The 15987-nt window shown below is 35.6% G+C and overlaps 1 protein-coding gene across 1 annotated transcript in view; it reads left to right on the top strand.

Moving 5' to 3' along the window:
- Positions 1-15987, top strand: part of CSMD1 (CUB and Sushi multiple domains 1) — a 2539710-nt gene that overhangs the window by 2093583 nt on the left and 430140 nt on the right. Inside the window, exon 37 of the mRNA XM_077487775.1 lies at positions 2679-2783. Within this exon, the coding sequence (XP_077343901.1) occupies positions 2679-2783 (105 nt within the window). The remainder of the gene's footprint in view (positions 1-2678; positions 2784-15987) is intronic.

The following is a 15987-nucleotide window of genomic DNA, read 5'->3' as shown; positions in this document are numbered from 1 at the left end:
TAACCTGAAAATTTGTTATATATAGATACATCTATCCACAAAATGCTGTAAAAACTGAGATAACTGTGATTTATTTATATTTTTAATAGAATATGCCTCCTTTTATTTAAACTGAAGTTGTTTATTTTTTGATGAAAGGGCCTTCATGAGGTAAATTGCTTTACAGATATGTAATTTTCTAAGAAGAGGATTCAAATACTTCAACAAAATGAGACTTTATTCCTTCTTTTGTGATTTTTGAACATCTTACTTTCTTGCCTTTCAGGGTTATTTTTAGAAGGGCCTGACTGAAAATTTGTCACTTTCATCTAAAATTTTTACACTTGACATTGAGAAATGTGACACATACATTTTCAAATACATTGCTGGTATTTATTATTTTGAACAAGCTGAAGTTAAAAGCTGATTGGTTACTATGCACTGCTGCACCATATTCTGTGTGCACCAGTTTTAGTAAATCTCTCCAAAATTTGATCTGGTGTGGGATTCTTTTTCCTTACATAATATAATTGTTAAATTTTCTCTTTTAAAGTCAGCCTACGTTTTTTTCTCATGCTCTCATCAGCAGATTATATTCAACTTTTTTTCTTCACTCAATTTCACCATGTTTGGCCACCAGGAGTGAAGGGGATGCACTGTGACTGACCAATAAGAGAGCAGCAATTTTGTGATGTGGTAGGAGTAATTTGATGTGGAAGAAAGGAGAGTGAAATTTTGGGTATTTAGGGCAATGGGATAAGTGAGCACATGTTGCTGGGGAGGAGTGAATTAACTGTATCTGTTTTGTTCTCATGCATGCATAAAGCACAAGCCTACCAGGGGTGCATGGCTCTAATAGGCTTCAAAAAAGGGTAGGCTTTGGGCACAGAGCACTGCGCCTGAAGTCCACACAGTTTTGTGAAAATAGCAAATGAATATTCGCTATTGTAACACAATTCTCATCTTGGACAATCGTGAAATGGGTCATCAGACCTGTCACTTGATCAGCTTAAAAGAGATCCGATCAGATTGGCCGCAGGGAGGAGACGCAGGGGAACCGAGAAAGCAGCTGCCCATAGAGAAGTCTCCACTGCCCGGAGCGCTGCCCATGAGATGGGGTTAGTGTGGGCCTGACCGACCGGGGGGAGGATGCCACCCATGACCTGACCAACCTCGGGGGGGGCAGCTGGTGTCAGCTGGTGGATTGTTTGCACCCCCCAACAACAACAAAAAACAGCTGCCACTGAGGTCTACTATAAATTTGTTTTAATTTTAACGTACTGTATATGTTCATATTTATTACAAAATCAACATTGAAAACCTCCCTGCCGACAACTCAGCCTCTGCAACAAAATGAAAATCATATAAAATGACTGTCTTCTGCAGAAACAGTGAAAACTTTTATCAGTTCAATGCAATTGCTAAACAAGAGCAGTGAGACAGATTGTGCAACATATTTACTAAAAAATTACAGCTTGGGTCATAAATTCCTCCCTCAGCTACTTTATCCCTTTGCCGACCAGTCACTGTCATTGTACAGCTGCAAGTTGGCTCCCCTGTGAAAATCACCATAGCTGTACAGCGGGTGCTTTAAGGGGTGAAAGGAGCAAGCACCCTCCTCCGGAGACACGCATGCACCCACTATGTGAGGTAGGAGCCTATGCACATGCCCAGCAGCCGCGATGTCTGCCGGGCACCCGCAATCACTCCTGAGAAAGACAGAATGGACATCTGTCAATGTAATGTGTATGTTGCCATGATTGCAGCACGTTTGATCACATGGCAATCGTGGCAGCCTTCACCGTGATTTGAAGTGTCATTCAAATTAATGGCATCTGGAATGCAAGTCAGATGTATTGTCATTCACACCTCGGCATTGTTAAATCATGGGCAGATTCGTGGCAATCCTGATTCAAAATGCTGTAGTGTGAATGCAGCTTAACTGTGTTGCTGACTTGCTTGATATGTTTCTCAGTATGTGCAGTGCCAAGACACAATACACTATGTACCAGCTCAAAGTCTGTATAACTTTCATTGGAGTTAAACTTGTTCTTTAATATATGTAAACCTGGTCATTAAAATTTCATATAAAAATTAATGTTAATGTACTTTCAAAGTCATTTTCAATATTTTTTTTTAGATTTGCAGCTTATGAATAAAAATAATGTCTCATGATCCTGCATTAAAAGGTCCTTGTTTAAGCACTTTCCAGCATTGTTAAAGGATAACAATGCATTATCCCTGTCTCCCACATGTGATTGTGTTCATTGTCACATGCGCTTCTAATGACATGGCCATCTACACACACAGTATTCAGGCATAATCCACTTTTGTCATCATCAGGAAACCTACCTGATGACAATGACAATGCAACAAACTATTCAGCACATAAGTAGACAGGAAGTGACATCAACTGGACTGCAAGAGATCGGCAGCAAAATTTCAATTTTTTTTTAACAGAACATGTAGCTGTCCTTTAAATTTGTATAAATATAGTGCAGACATTCTCTATCCCTAAGCATAAAAAGTTTTACACAATTTAAAGCTATGTTGCTTATTATTTATTTATCTGTGACTGTTATACAGTTTCGTCTAACTGTTAGAAATGTGTGCATTCAAATATATAATTGGTTTTCAATAAAAAGCCTCCTAATCCAAATGAAAATGAACTGATTATTTTTGTATTCTTCTTTTATTAGGGACTACAGTGCCGGCACTTCTAAATAGCACATCTAATCAGCTCTACCTGCATTTTCACACTGATATAAGTGTATCAGCAGCTGGATTTCATTTAGAGTACAAAAGTGAGTTTTCTATTCTATATTCTATATATTTACAGCCTATTTTATATGAAAGTTTAATAAAAAATTAAAAAGTAACATTAATACTCAACCCCAGTCAGCATCAAAAACTTGCTGTTAGGGTGCCCCCACCTCCCTGCACATTCATAAATTACTGCTTGTCTAGTCTAGGGTGTTTAATGGAGAGGAATATGTACATATCTCTATGCTTCTCCTCACTAGTTTCAAGATTTGCTTCTTATGGTTGTAAATCTGCCTTGCTATGGAGGTTTAACATTCCTTGGGCAGTTGAACCTACACAATTGACGTGTATTCATTTTTTTTTTCTTCTGATGGGTAGAGTGAGGAAGGGATAAAACCTTTGCATTGTGTCATAGTTACCATATTTACCCCGATTTACCCTATGAATATTTTTCTTAACCACTTCCCACCCGGCCAATGCACATATACGGCCGGGTGGGAGCCGTCTACTCCTGATAGGACGTTCAGGAACGTCCATCAGGAGGAGCGGGATCGCGCGCGCGTGTGCCCGCACAGCGGCACGATCCCGATGCGCCCGTGTCACCCGGACACGGCGCATCTCAGATCGGCAGGAGGGCTCTGTGATTGGCCCTCCTGATCACATGACGGCCGTGTCCAATCACGACCGTCATGTGATGTAAACAAACAGCCGGTTGCTAGGCAATCGGCTCCTCCTCTCCTCACACAGAAATCATCGCTGAGGAGAGGAGAGCAGATCGCTGCAGCCGGCTGATGATCAGTGAGTATGAGCTGTTTTTTACAGCTTTTTACTCACTGATCACTAGTCTAGTGTGCACACAAATCACCACACAGTAAACACAATGTCCCCACACATGTCCCCAAAACATACATGTCCCCAAATAATAAAAACACATGTCAATAATAATAAAAACATGTCCCCCACATATGTCCCACTAAAATCACATGTCCCAATGATTATCTGCACACATATGTACATGATCATTTGCGTACATATGTCCGTGATCACACAAACCAATTATTATACACTTAACTGAATTTTTTTTTACCAAAAACATGTAGCAGAATACATTTTGGCTTAAATTTATGACAACATTTGATTTTATTGGATTTCTTTTAAAATAGAAAAAAGAAAATATTGTTTTTTTTTCCAAATTTCCGCATTTTTGCGCTTATATCGAAAAAAAAAAAAAACTTGAGTCGTGAATAAATACCACCAAAATAAAGCTCTATTTGTGCGAACAAAATGATAAAAATTTCATTTGGGTACAGTGTAGCATGACTGCGCAATTGTCACTGAAAGCGCTAGAGCGCTGAAAGCTGAAAATTGGGCTGGGAAGGAAGGGGGCGAAAGGGCCCTGTATTGAAGTGGTTAATGAATAATGCCATCAGGAATGAAAACTAGGGAAAATCCAAACTTGAGTTGTCACCAGAAGTGGAAAATAACAGGTATTTTCCAATAGGGATGCCTTTATCTTTAATGCCCTTACTTCCCCACCTACTTCCTGTTGCATGTGTGACGGTAATCCTTCCCAATGGGGTAGAGACAGTACACAAAATGGCTTTAGATATACTTCAAGTGGAATGTTTGCAAAAAATATGTAATCAACATAAAACATCTTTATTACCAAGCATATTGGTGTCCTGACTCGCTGAGTGATTTAAAGTTAAGTATAACTAAAGGAAAAACTTTTTTGGTTTTTTTAAGACCAAAAGTAAAAGAAAACCCCTCATTTTGAGTTTTCCCCAAAACAGGAATAGTGGGGATATTTTCTAATGGGCACTCTAGTTTTGGTAACCCAGTGACAGCAAGGGATTCCACATTAAATTCTGCATTAGGAACAATATTTGGATTATTTTTTAATTGTACAAGCATAGAGTAATGCCGAGAGCCCCCAAATTCAGAAAATATCTGCTGTGATGTCATAAATGTAAGTGATGTAAAGGCACTAACATTAAAGATTTCCATTGCTGTTATGTAATATATAAAACAAACATAAAAAAAAAAATCCTGAATTGTTTAAAAGTGTTTTACAACACTATGATCTATCTCCACATGGGACAGAATCACTGTAATATAGACTGATTAGATCATTCGAAAAACTAGGAATAGTGCAAAAGAAGCAGAGATCCTGCATAATAAGCCAATTTACATGCTATATTTAATTTACTTGAAAATATAAAGACGTATTACCCATTTAAAATATGTAAAGAAACAGACTAGAACAATTTTTTATAATAATGCAGTTATATATATGCTTGTTAAAATGGAAATTTGATCAGAATCAGTGAATATTAGAAGTGAGCATATGAATCGATATGTACAATATTTAGCATAGATTTATTGCATTGCTAAATTATGAGATTAATCAAGTCAGCATATGTAAATGTGTCAAAGCCTGTCACCATGTTCAAAGGCATTTGCAAGTCTGTTATATCTTTTGAAACAATTCAACACAATAACATTCTGTTTTGGTATTTGGAAAGCTGACCTCCAGGAATATACAGTATATATATATATATATATATATATATATATATATATATATATTCTTGTTTTGTATTCCTATTCCTTAAGGTACAACTGGACATTTAGGATGATTTTTATAGACTACTCCTCCGACTCAACCTTTGCAAGGCTTTGTACTTACCTCCACCCCCCAATCCAGTGATCTTCACTGTATGGCCCTGCTCTTAACCACACAGCCTTCCTTCTGAAAAATGGCCCCATCGGTATTAGGCATGCATGCTTCAGATCTATTCATTCCTATGGGAAAGTCTTATTTTGAGCCACTACTTGAGGCAACCAGTACTCCTTTTTCCATAAGAATAAATGGGGCCATGGCAAGGATATTAAGTGTGAAACTTCCATACACAGGTTTCAAAATATTATGTTTACTTTTTATATACAACTAGTAGAAGTATTTGTCTTGACATCACCTTCATGGCATCCTATAAGTTGGGTAAATTTCAATAGTGTCCAGGCAGAATTAAAAATTATTTAGTAGATTAAACATTTTACATATATATTTTGCAACCGTTATCATGTGGTTTGCTGCAGTTCAGTTATAAATATCATTAAAAAATAGCAATGTAATCAATATGCCCTGTGTTCCTCATTTTTTTCAGTTCAGTTATAAATATCATTAAAAAATAGCAATGTAATCAATATGCCCTGTGTTCCTCATTTTTTTTCATGCCTACATCCTGATTGCGCATATTTAAACCATAGTGAATGTATGTCATTTTAATTTTACAAGCAATATGTAGTTTGTACAAGCAAAGAACTAAACCTCTGCCATTCGTTCTTACAAGCACAAACACTTCTTGTTAAAGTCGTATTTTGTTTCGTTTCCAGGCGGTATCAATTTCCCTTCTTTAAATGGTGGTTGATTTTATCACTTTTATATTAACTGAAGTTAGTTTACAATTAATGAGCAGCTACTTGAACCACTTTCTTTGAAAATAAACGCTAAAGTCTCTGTAGTATTAGGGGTATAAATGAACATTGGCATGAAAGTAAATACAATTATATTTTTATACTGAATTTGTTGTAGATGACATGCCTTGCCTTAAAGCATATCTAAACCTCCAAAAAATGTAGTGTATAGTTTTGATTTTTCTGCCAAAGAACAAGTTCAGAAGAAAATTCCTATTGATCTTTCAGAAATTCAGCACAGCTAAGTATAAACAAATGGGCATAATCTCCTGGGGGACATCATTGACTAAATATGGACTTGCTATACTGAGCTGTCATTGGAATTGGATCATATAGTCAGTCAATGGGTTTTGGCCCATCCCTGGAAATCACATGACTTCTGTTCTAACTTGCAAAAGGAGTCAGAAAGGGTGGGGTTGGAGAGTCCTTCTGAAGATGAGAGGAGAGGGGCCTGGCAACAGCAGCTTTAACAGAGCACAGGCACAGCCCAGTGTAAAAAACAAAGAAAGAAACTACACTGTGAGGAGCTGTGTATAAAGGTGTGTCAGCAGGAGGCAGAAAAGCAGTAGTATACTGATCTTTCCAGTGATGAGCTATGCAGGAGGGCACTTCAGCAAAAGCGTGACCTCTGGAATATAGACAGGCTGTGCTCCCCAGTAGAATCCAAAGAAGCAATGACTATGCTGGCATGGATAAGCTTCCATGCCCTGGCATAGTTAGTTTGAAATAAAAAAGCAGGTGAACTGGCAGGTTCGCCGGATATTTCACATAAAAGGAAAAAGGAAGCACTACAAAGAGAACAGAATAATTTGTAATACAAGTACAAGGTAACACAGACACATATCAGAAATATGAAATGTTGAGGTAACATACATTTTAAAGTCCAACTGCTACCAGAGCTTGTATTTAAAGTATATGTTTTTTTTTTCTCATTTTGATGGAGTAAAGTAATGCTAAAACAGCTTTTTTGCCTTCTGTGTCTCTTTAGTATTTACCTTAATTGGCAAGAGGATATATTTCCAATGTGAAGAAAGTCACCACTTCAGTTGGGGACCAAGTCTTCTCATTTGGAAGTTTCCCCCTTTATGCTGGTTCTTTTAGCAAAATTTTGGATTTACCTTTCCTGTAAAATTGGCAGTCAGGGCATTTAAAGTAGGGCAAATCTCCCTTGCATAGACACAAACAGCAGTGAAAACCGACAGTGGTTCTGAACCATCATTAAACTGACAAAAATGTTAACTCTTCCCCACTCTATCAAGAAAAATTTATGGAATTAGGCTTTAAGACATATATATGAGGATTTTAAATCCTGGTATCTGACATACTAACTGCAACCATCTGATAGCTTCTTAGTTCAAATGCAGTGTACAGGTTTGGGAGCCAATAGCACAATGCATATGGGTGTTTTGTAAAGTTCTGACTCTGAATTCTAGTGTCACCACAGCAGGATAATGGATTGGTGCTTTCAAAGTACAGTCACACTGCAGTTACATATATTGTACAATTGCTTTGGGTAGTACACTCATATTAACACAAACTTCCAGCTCTGAACCTTAGCATCCACAGTTCATGTGCACTAAGCCATAGACTTAAACCATAAATATGGAAAATGTTTCATGGTGTCCAGTTAGGTTTAAGTCAGCCTGTTTACCATTACCTGCTCACAATTAGACTTATTGTGTTCATGATTCCACTTAGTACTCAATCATTCTTATCCCATTTATCTAATTAAAGGTTTTTTATTATGATTATTTCTTCAATATCTATGGTTTCTTTATTCATTGTTATTAATTCACACCAGTGGTTGCCTGGAACAAGATATAAGCTATATATTTTGTACCTAAAAAATTTATAGTAATGACAAAATCCATATTTATTTTATTAAGGACTTGATGCATGCAGGCATTTTTCAATGTCACAGCATAATCTGCACTAGTTCAGACTGTTTTTTTGTTGTTGCTGAAGCCCTTTGCAGTTATTGCAATGAAACAAAGGAGTCCTGTATGCTATTACAGTTTACATACATTTAATTTGTGTTAAAGACACATTTTTTCTTTGCTGCAAAATGTATTAACCTTTCCAAAGAGAATGGGGGTCTATGCAATAACAGCATGATTAATGTGATGACAAAGGTCAAATTAACAAAATATTCTTATGTTGCATTACAAAGCTATTTCAGGGTTTGTTAAATTGAATACAAATGCATTCTTTGAAATATTCTGCGTTAGTTCTTTCATAAATTCATCTTAATGAGTAATCTTAAAACATGAGAAAATATATCCAAAAGGTTATATATGCAAATTATCAGTATAAATTAAAAGAAAGTTTTATTCTGATAATTGCCACAAAGTAGACTCAAAAATCACCAAATAACCAATCACTTTTATTATCCGACTGATTCAAATTATTTGCATGCAGAATGTTAGTACTGGCATATTTTTGACAGCCAGAGAGAGAAGATTTGTGTCATTTTACTTTCATATTTAGAAGATTTTACTTTATGAATGTCTATGTTAGAATATTATTCCAAATTCATAATTCAGCACTTATAGGTGTTTTATTATATTCATGGCAAGCTTGCAAAACATATTTGGTTTTATTATTAGTCATAATCAATATATTATATGTGAATGACCTTGATCAATTGATATGATTCTTCATCTAAAGCTGAGTATTGCTAGAAGTATCTGGTGTATGTAGTTAGTATGAGAATGACATATAAGGTATCTGGTATAGAATGTCAAGGGAGGTCCAGAATAGACCAGTATTTATGTAGTTAGAGGAAAAATACATATTTGTTTATATCCTGTTAAGTTAGTTTAGTGTAGTCTCAGTCATATTAATAAGTATTAGTATATAGTTACTTAATATTAGTTAAAGTTAAAGTAACTAATGTAACTAATGTTACTAATGTAACTAATGTTAGTTAAAGTTGGTAATATGTGTTCATATTAGTAGATGTTTGGTTATATGACCTTACATGATCAACACATTACTATACATGTTACATGTGGGATTGACAATCAAACTCCATATATGATTCTCTGAGTTAGTATCTCCTTTTGTATAGCATATGGCTGAAGTTAGCAGAAATGAATGTGTGCCATACAAGTTCTACGTTTTTGTGAGATTATGACGTTCATATATAAAGCCACCACTTCGATATTAATGGTCAGACAGACAAACACACACCCCCTAGGAGAGATGACACAGACATATTCACACAAAGACACTTTGACATGTTGGAACAGCTGAATTATCTTATAAGTCTAAGATCGTCCTTCCCTGCTTATTTTTGGTTACACAAGACACCATGGAGACAGAAGACAGGAGCCATGAAACACACATGCTTTTATAAGCTTATTACAACTGTATAACTATTTATTCTATTTCATATATTTTTACCTACACTGAACTGAACTATTATACATTTTACATTGTATTTATGATGCCAACTGTATGACAATAAACTCACTTTGTTTTAAGTAAGTCTGACTATCAATGCTATTCATCCAGAAACACCCTTAAGGTACAAGAATATTAGATATTGTTTTTATTCTTAATTTGGCAAGTCAGACACTGCCATCATTTCTCAATGTTTATGGAAATCTCGATCCTTGCTGAGGAGGGGGAAGATTAGTGCAGATTTGCAAATATTCAAGTCTCGAAAAAAAATACAGTTCAGAACCTATCAACCAAGAGGCGTTTGTTTTGCATCAGATGTGGACAACAGTCCAGTAACAGACGGTTGAAGATGAGAAATTCTTCTAAATACGGTGAGTAAAAGTTATGGAATTTATTGATGAAATAGCTAGAGAAAGCAAGCTAATGTTTAAAGATGTGTCTTTTTATCCAAATGACAGTCACCTAGTGGTATATATGTACAATGAATGTTTACAGGCTAATACAGAGATTGTCTAAGCCAGATTTACTGTGCACAAATTACGGAAAAAGATAAATAATGTGTTAAAATTAGTAAGAATATTTATTAATAATAATAATAATAATAATAATAATTTGTGTGCACGAAATCAGAGACTAACAATGTACAGAACATGGGAATACATGAAAATGTGTCCCAAGATTCTCTTAGTTGTCCAAACTGTATTTTTTGTAATTACATAGAGACTCTTGAACAATTAGGCCGCGTACACACGGGCGGATTGTCTGCCCAACTTAGTCCGCTGAACCGTGTTTCAGCGGACAATCCGCTCGTGTGTGGGCTTCAGCGGACTTTTTCAGCGGACAATCTGACGGACTTAGTCTTTCGGAATTTCCGTAATTTTGTACGTCCAAACTTGGTTTTGTCCGTCCAAACTTGGTTTCAGCGGACAGTCCGCTCGTGTGTAGGCAAGTTGGACGGACTAAGTATGGCGCATGCTCAGAAAGGATTTACACGGCCGAAGGTTGCATTGCAGTGTATTGGACGTCGTTTTTCTAGTCCCGTCGTACGTGCTGTACACGTCATCGCGCAAGTTTTCAGCGGACTGTCTGTTCATCGTGTGTGGTCAAGTCCGTTCATTCAAAATTTGGACGGACTGTCTGTCGGATTGTCTGACGAACTTAGTTGGGCAGACAATCCACCTGTGTGTACGCGGCCTTAGAATCTAAAAAAATATTTTGCCAGAGTTACAATATGACAGAGAGATTGCTGTAATTTCAACAGATGACAATAAAGACTGAATCCAAGTTTAAGTCACAACCTTATTTTATTCCAGAAATTTCGTAAATGGAGAATGTTGATGTTACTGATGAAATAGAAATGAAACATAAAAACGTATTATGTAGAACTGCAAAACTAAAGTTGCAAATACATGACAAACTTATGAAAGTTTTAAAAGACTTTCCCTTTTTTGACTTTGAGGCCACTGTATATTCTAATTGGGATTTATTTGAAATGTTTGCAGATCATTTTAGTCAAATGATCAACGCAATTACATATTTCAGTTTTGGGTTCCTGTTAATAATGCTAAACAAATTCGTTCACCTGTTATTGATAATGAAGGTCAGAAAAGACAAAATGAAGTGACACATAGACTGCAACAATTATTGCTATGTATGACTGGTGAGCAAATACCAACCATAGAAATGTTAGATCTATTACAAACTAATGCAGAAGTAGACCCATTTGAGTTTAAAATACAATTTTGCAAGTTTTATGAAATTATATTTGGTGTAGATAATAACTATGATCCAGGTTTAAAAATGGCTTTCATAAAGAAATGTAAACACCTTGACCCAACTTCAGTAGCCATAGCACAGGAACGTCAACATTTAAATGATATAGTAAGCTTTATTGATAAAATTAGGAGACAAATGAATCAAAGCAATCTCACACACGAGGTAGCTATACAAAAATAGTCAGGCTACAGATATGTCAGAAATTACATTTCTTAGAAAGAATGACGATGACAGGTGCAGACAAGTGAGACAGACTGCAGACAGCCTATCGCGTGTCTTTACTGTCATAGATCTGGCCATATTAGAAAACATTGCTGTAAATTTTAGAGAGACTCACAAATAAAAACTAAAGATGTGGAGAATTAAAAAATAAGCTTTTGGACAACCTGTTTTTTTATGTCAAGATACAATTTTGACTGAATTGCCTTATGCCACTGAAGTCAAACAGATCAGTAATTTGACTGTTAACAGCAGTTTTGGCAACATGGCAAAAGGAGCTGTCACTGAAAGAGAGGGTTTATTGCCATGGCCAAAAATAGAATCAAATCGCGATTCAATTTCTATGCCATTAAAATATGTAGCACCAATTATTTTTGATGAGATTGGTAGACCATATATACAAGGTTTGTTGAATGGTAAAAATATAGTCTCATTGACAGTGGATGTGGGATTAGCCTTCCCAGAGAAAACATACATGTGAAACCTAATTCTACTTTGTGTAATATAATGGGTTTTAATCATACAAGTAATTCCATTTCTAGACAAGTATCTAAGGTAATATTTGAAGTAAGTGGATTAGTGAAAACTAATATAAACATTTTTGTCTGTCACGATGCAGAGAATATACTTGCCATTGATGTAAACAATAAACAAAAGTGGGTGATTGGTTTGGCTAATAAAAGTATTTGGAAAGATCCATCTAGGCCCAAATCAGTGCTTATTGATCCCTCTGTATACAGTAATGTTGGTTCCATTACCAATATGTCTACAGAACAAAAGTGGCCATTTTCCAAGTTTGTGGTCAAAGTTGAAAAATGACATTGGAACTTTGAAAAATTCCAAATTGAATATCGAGGGAAAAGATCCAGAACCCCTTAATAAGTATGAGTTACCACTGGAATCAATTGGTCCACTTTCTGGCATTATTCGAGAGTTTGTACAACTTGGAATTGTAAAGAAAGCCAAATTCATTGGTGAATAACTGTATTTGGCCTATCAAAAAAGCTGATAATTAATATTCTTTATTAGTTGAATTAAGGACACTGAATAAATATATCACAAATAACCCAGTTCTTCCTGATAAATCTAACATACATTTAAATTTGAATGCTGAGGACAAAGTGTTCTCTGTGCTAGAAATCTCTAGTAATCATTTGTTCATCCCTTTAACTAAAAGTTGTCAATACAAACTTGTGTTCACATTCAGAGAAGAGACGTATACGTTCACTTGATTAATACCTGGCCTAGGTATCAGTGATGGTGTAGTTCTTGAAACTTTAGCAAAAATACTTTCAAAATTGTCTAGGCCAGACTGTATTTGTCAGAATGTGGATACAATATTGCTGAGTACTTAGAATATCAATGAACATATGGTTCTTTTGTCTGAGTTGTTTATGATGTTACAAACTGAAGGTCTAAAATTAAACACTGCAAAAGTTCAGATGATGAAAAGTCAAGGGAAATACCTACACATGCAAATTAGTCAAGGAAAGAGACAATTGTTGCAAGAAACAGTTAGAGATATCACTGCAATCCTAACTCCAACAACTCATAAGGCAATTTTTGCATAACATAAAGCATTGCAAAGAGTTTGTGGACCATTTCACAGAAAAGTTAATCCACTATAATCTTTTGCGGAATAAAGTTAATATAGTTGACTAATGGGGTCCAAATTAGAAAAATGCCTTTGAAGTGTTGAAAAAAGATTTGCAGAATGCTCCAGCATTAAATACAATATAGGTTTGTTCTGAAGCATCTTTTGTTTTGAAAACTCATGTATCTGAGAATGCCATCACGGTAAGGTTGTCTCAATTACAAGAAGGTAAAAGGAACATAAATTGCCTATTTCTCCAGAGTTTTATTTTTTGGGGGAAAAACTTTTCAGTCAGGTGTAAAGCAACTGCTAAGTGTTTACTATGCAAGTAAAGCTACGGAGAGCATAGTGAAATCAAACAAAACCATTGTACAAACAGCTGACTGCTCACTAAAAGGTATTTTTGAGGAAGATAGTTTTAGAGAATGTCGGAAAACATATCCTCTATGGTTCAGAGCATTATCATCCAAACACATTCATATAGATGTAAAAGGAAGACATCTTCAGGAAAGTACACCAGCACATGGTTATAGAGCTGTATCTGAGAAGTATTTACCTTAGGCTTCCAGCATAAGAACAGAGAAAGACATGGAACCAGTACTATTGCAGAATGATCTAACACTAGAATAAGTGCTTCAACACAGAATACAGTTACACATATTTCTAATCTTTTAGAGATGAGAACAAAGGCATAGTCCATTGCCATCTCTGGGGTGATACAAATCCTTGTTTTCACAAACAAAGGTTTTGTATCATGACCAAAAGGAGGTGTTGTGTCCTGTCATACCTAAACTTCACAATACATTACATATGTTTTATAGTTTAGGCCATCTTAGACAGGATAATTGTCATACAGAAGTTCTCTTTGAAGGAAAATATAAGATAGTATAATTTTGCATACAGTTTAACAAATTCACAAAGTTATTGTCCCATAATGTTTAAACATTTGTTGAAAATAAAAAGTACAAGAATGAATGTAAATATGTTATGCCTAAGTAATGATACTGCATCTCTTTTACAGAAATGGCATCTAAAATCAAATATATTTGGAGGATAACAAGCTCATATGAAGAGCAAAGAGAATATCAGGAAATTCAAAGTTAATGAAGGAATCCTCTCAGGAAGAACTTGAAGAAGAAAGTTTACAAGACATATCATGAAGAAAATATGTATCAGAAGACACTTTATCAACTATAGATAAATCATTTAGGGCTGAAACATTTGTCCACATATACATTTTTTGATTATCCAATTATTCTTATATTAATGTTCATATTAAGTTAGGATTATCATTATTATTTTCATTTATTTTCCCTATTCATATATTGAATATGTTTAGTTTACAACTGCACAATCATTCTAGTTAACAGAACATCTATTGTTCATACTTTAAGAAACATATCACTCTTATGCCGCATACACACGACCATTTTTTCTGTCAGAATAAACTCTTTCCAATGGAGTATCGCTGAAACGGACTTGCCTACACACGATCACACCAAAGTATGTTCGTTTAGAATGTAATGATGTATGACGGGACTTGAAAAAGGAAGTTCAATAGCTAGTAGCCAATAGCTGCCCTTGCTTCGTTTTTGGTCTGTCAGAATAGCATACAGACGAACGGTCTTCCTGATAGGAATTGATTCAGTCGGAAAGGTTTTTGTTCTATTTCTAGGTCCGTCAGATTTTTGAAAAAAAAAAATTCAGATGAAGCCCACACACGATCAGATTATCCAATGAAATTATCCCGCCGGACCTTTTCTGCCGGAGAGTGTGTACGCCGCATTAAATGAACTGTGAAAAGTTATGACAACTTTTAGAGTGTAAAGTATATTTCCAAAGAGCTAAAATATTATTTGAGCACAAATATCTAAATATATTATTGCATCTTTAATTTATTATAAAATTAATAATAATTGCTATTATTATTAATAATTATTGATATTGGTCATCATTATGTTATACATTTTTTAAATCTATACCATTATTTTAAGATTTTGAATAGATAGGTCTAAGTGGAGTTAAAGTAAAGAGAACAGCATTTAGAAGGGAGTTATTTCTAGCTGCTTCAGTTCTGAGTAATATTGTGTCCAATCATTTGTGTATATGTAATATGAATGATTTTTTTATCAATAGTTTTTATTCATTTTTGTCACTATGCAAAAGGTGAACAACATTTGTCATGAATCAACGTGTACTTCAGACGGTGACATAAATGATTATAGCCAACAGAGTCGTGCATCTACGTAACATTGGTATAGTTTCAAGTGGCATGTATAGGTCGAGAAGTGCTGTCTCTCTCCACCATCCACCCCATTGGAAGCTTACTGTGACCCAGTGGAGAGACAGCCTCTGCAAGACCACGCTTCTAATATAACAGTATGTAATAAGTTCAACAGGTCAAATGCTGTTAGAAATTATTCACCAAGAGCATATAGCAAGTGATGTCCCTGCTTTATTACTGGTTGAATAGAAAGACATTTTCATCCTTCTCTCAGTTTGTTCAAAGGATTGGAGTAGTTCTAGTCTAAGGTCATGTCTTAGCCCTTGTACACACAGTCGGACATTCCGATGGACAATTATCCGATAGGACCATGTTGTCGGATAATCCGACCATGTCTGGGCTCCATCGGACTGTTTCCATCGGAATATCCGACGGACCAAGTTTTCCAGCTGGGCTATAAAATTTTCCGACAACATGATCCGATCGGACTTTGTTAGATTGTGTGTACAGAATTCCGATCGGACAAAGTGGCACGCATGCTTAGATCAAA

The sequence above is a fragment of the Lithobates pipiens genome, unplaced genomic scaffold (assembly GCF_037356315.1).
Source record: "Lithobates pipiens isolate NorthernLeopardFrog02 unplaced genomic scaffold, aLitPip1_a1.2 Scaffold_18, whole genome shotgun sequence".
Taxonomy (NCBI): domain Eukaryota; kingdom Metazoa; phylum Chordata; class Amphibia; order Anura; family Ranidae; genus Lithobates; species Lithobates pipiens.
Note: the sequence above shows the minus strand (reverse complement) of the source record. Positions and strands in the feature narration are given on the sequence as shown.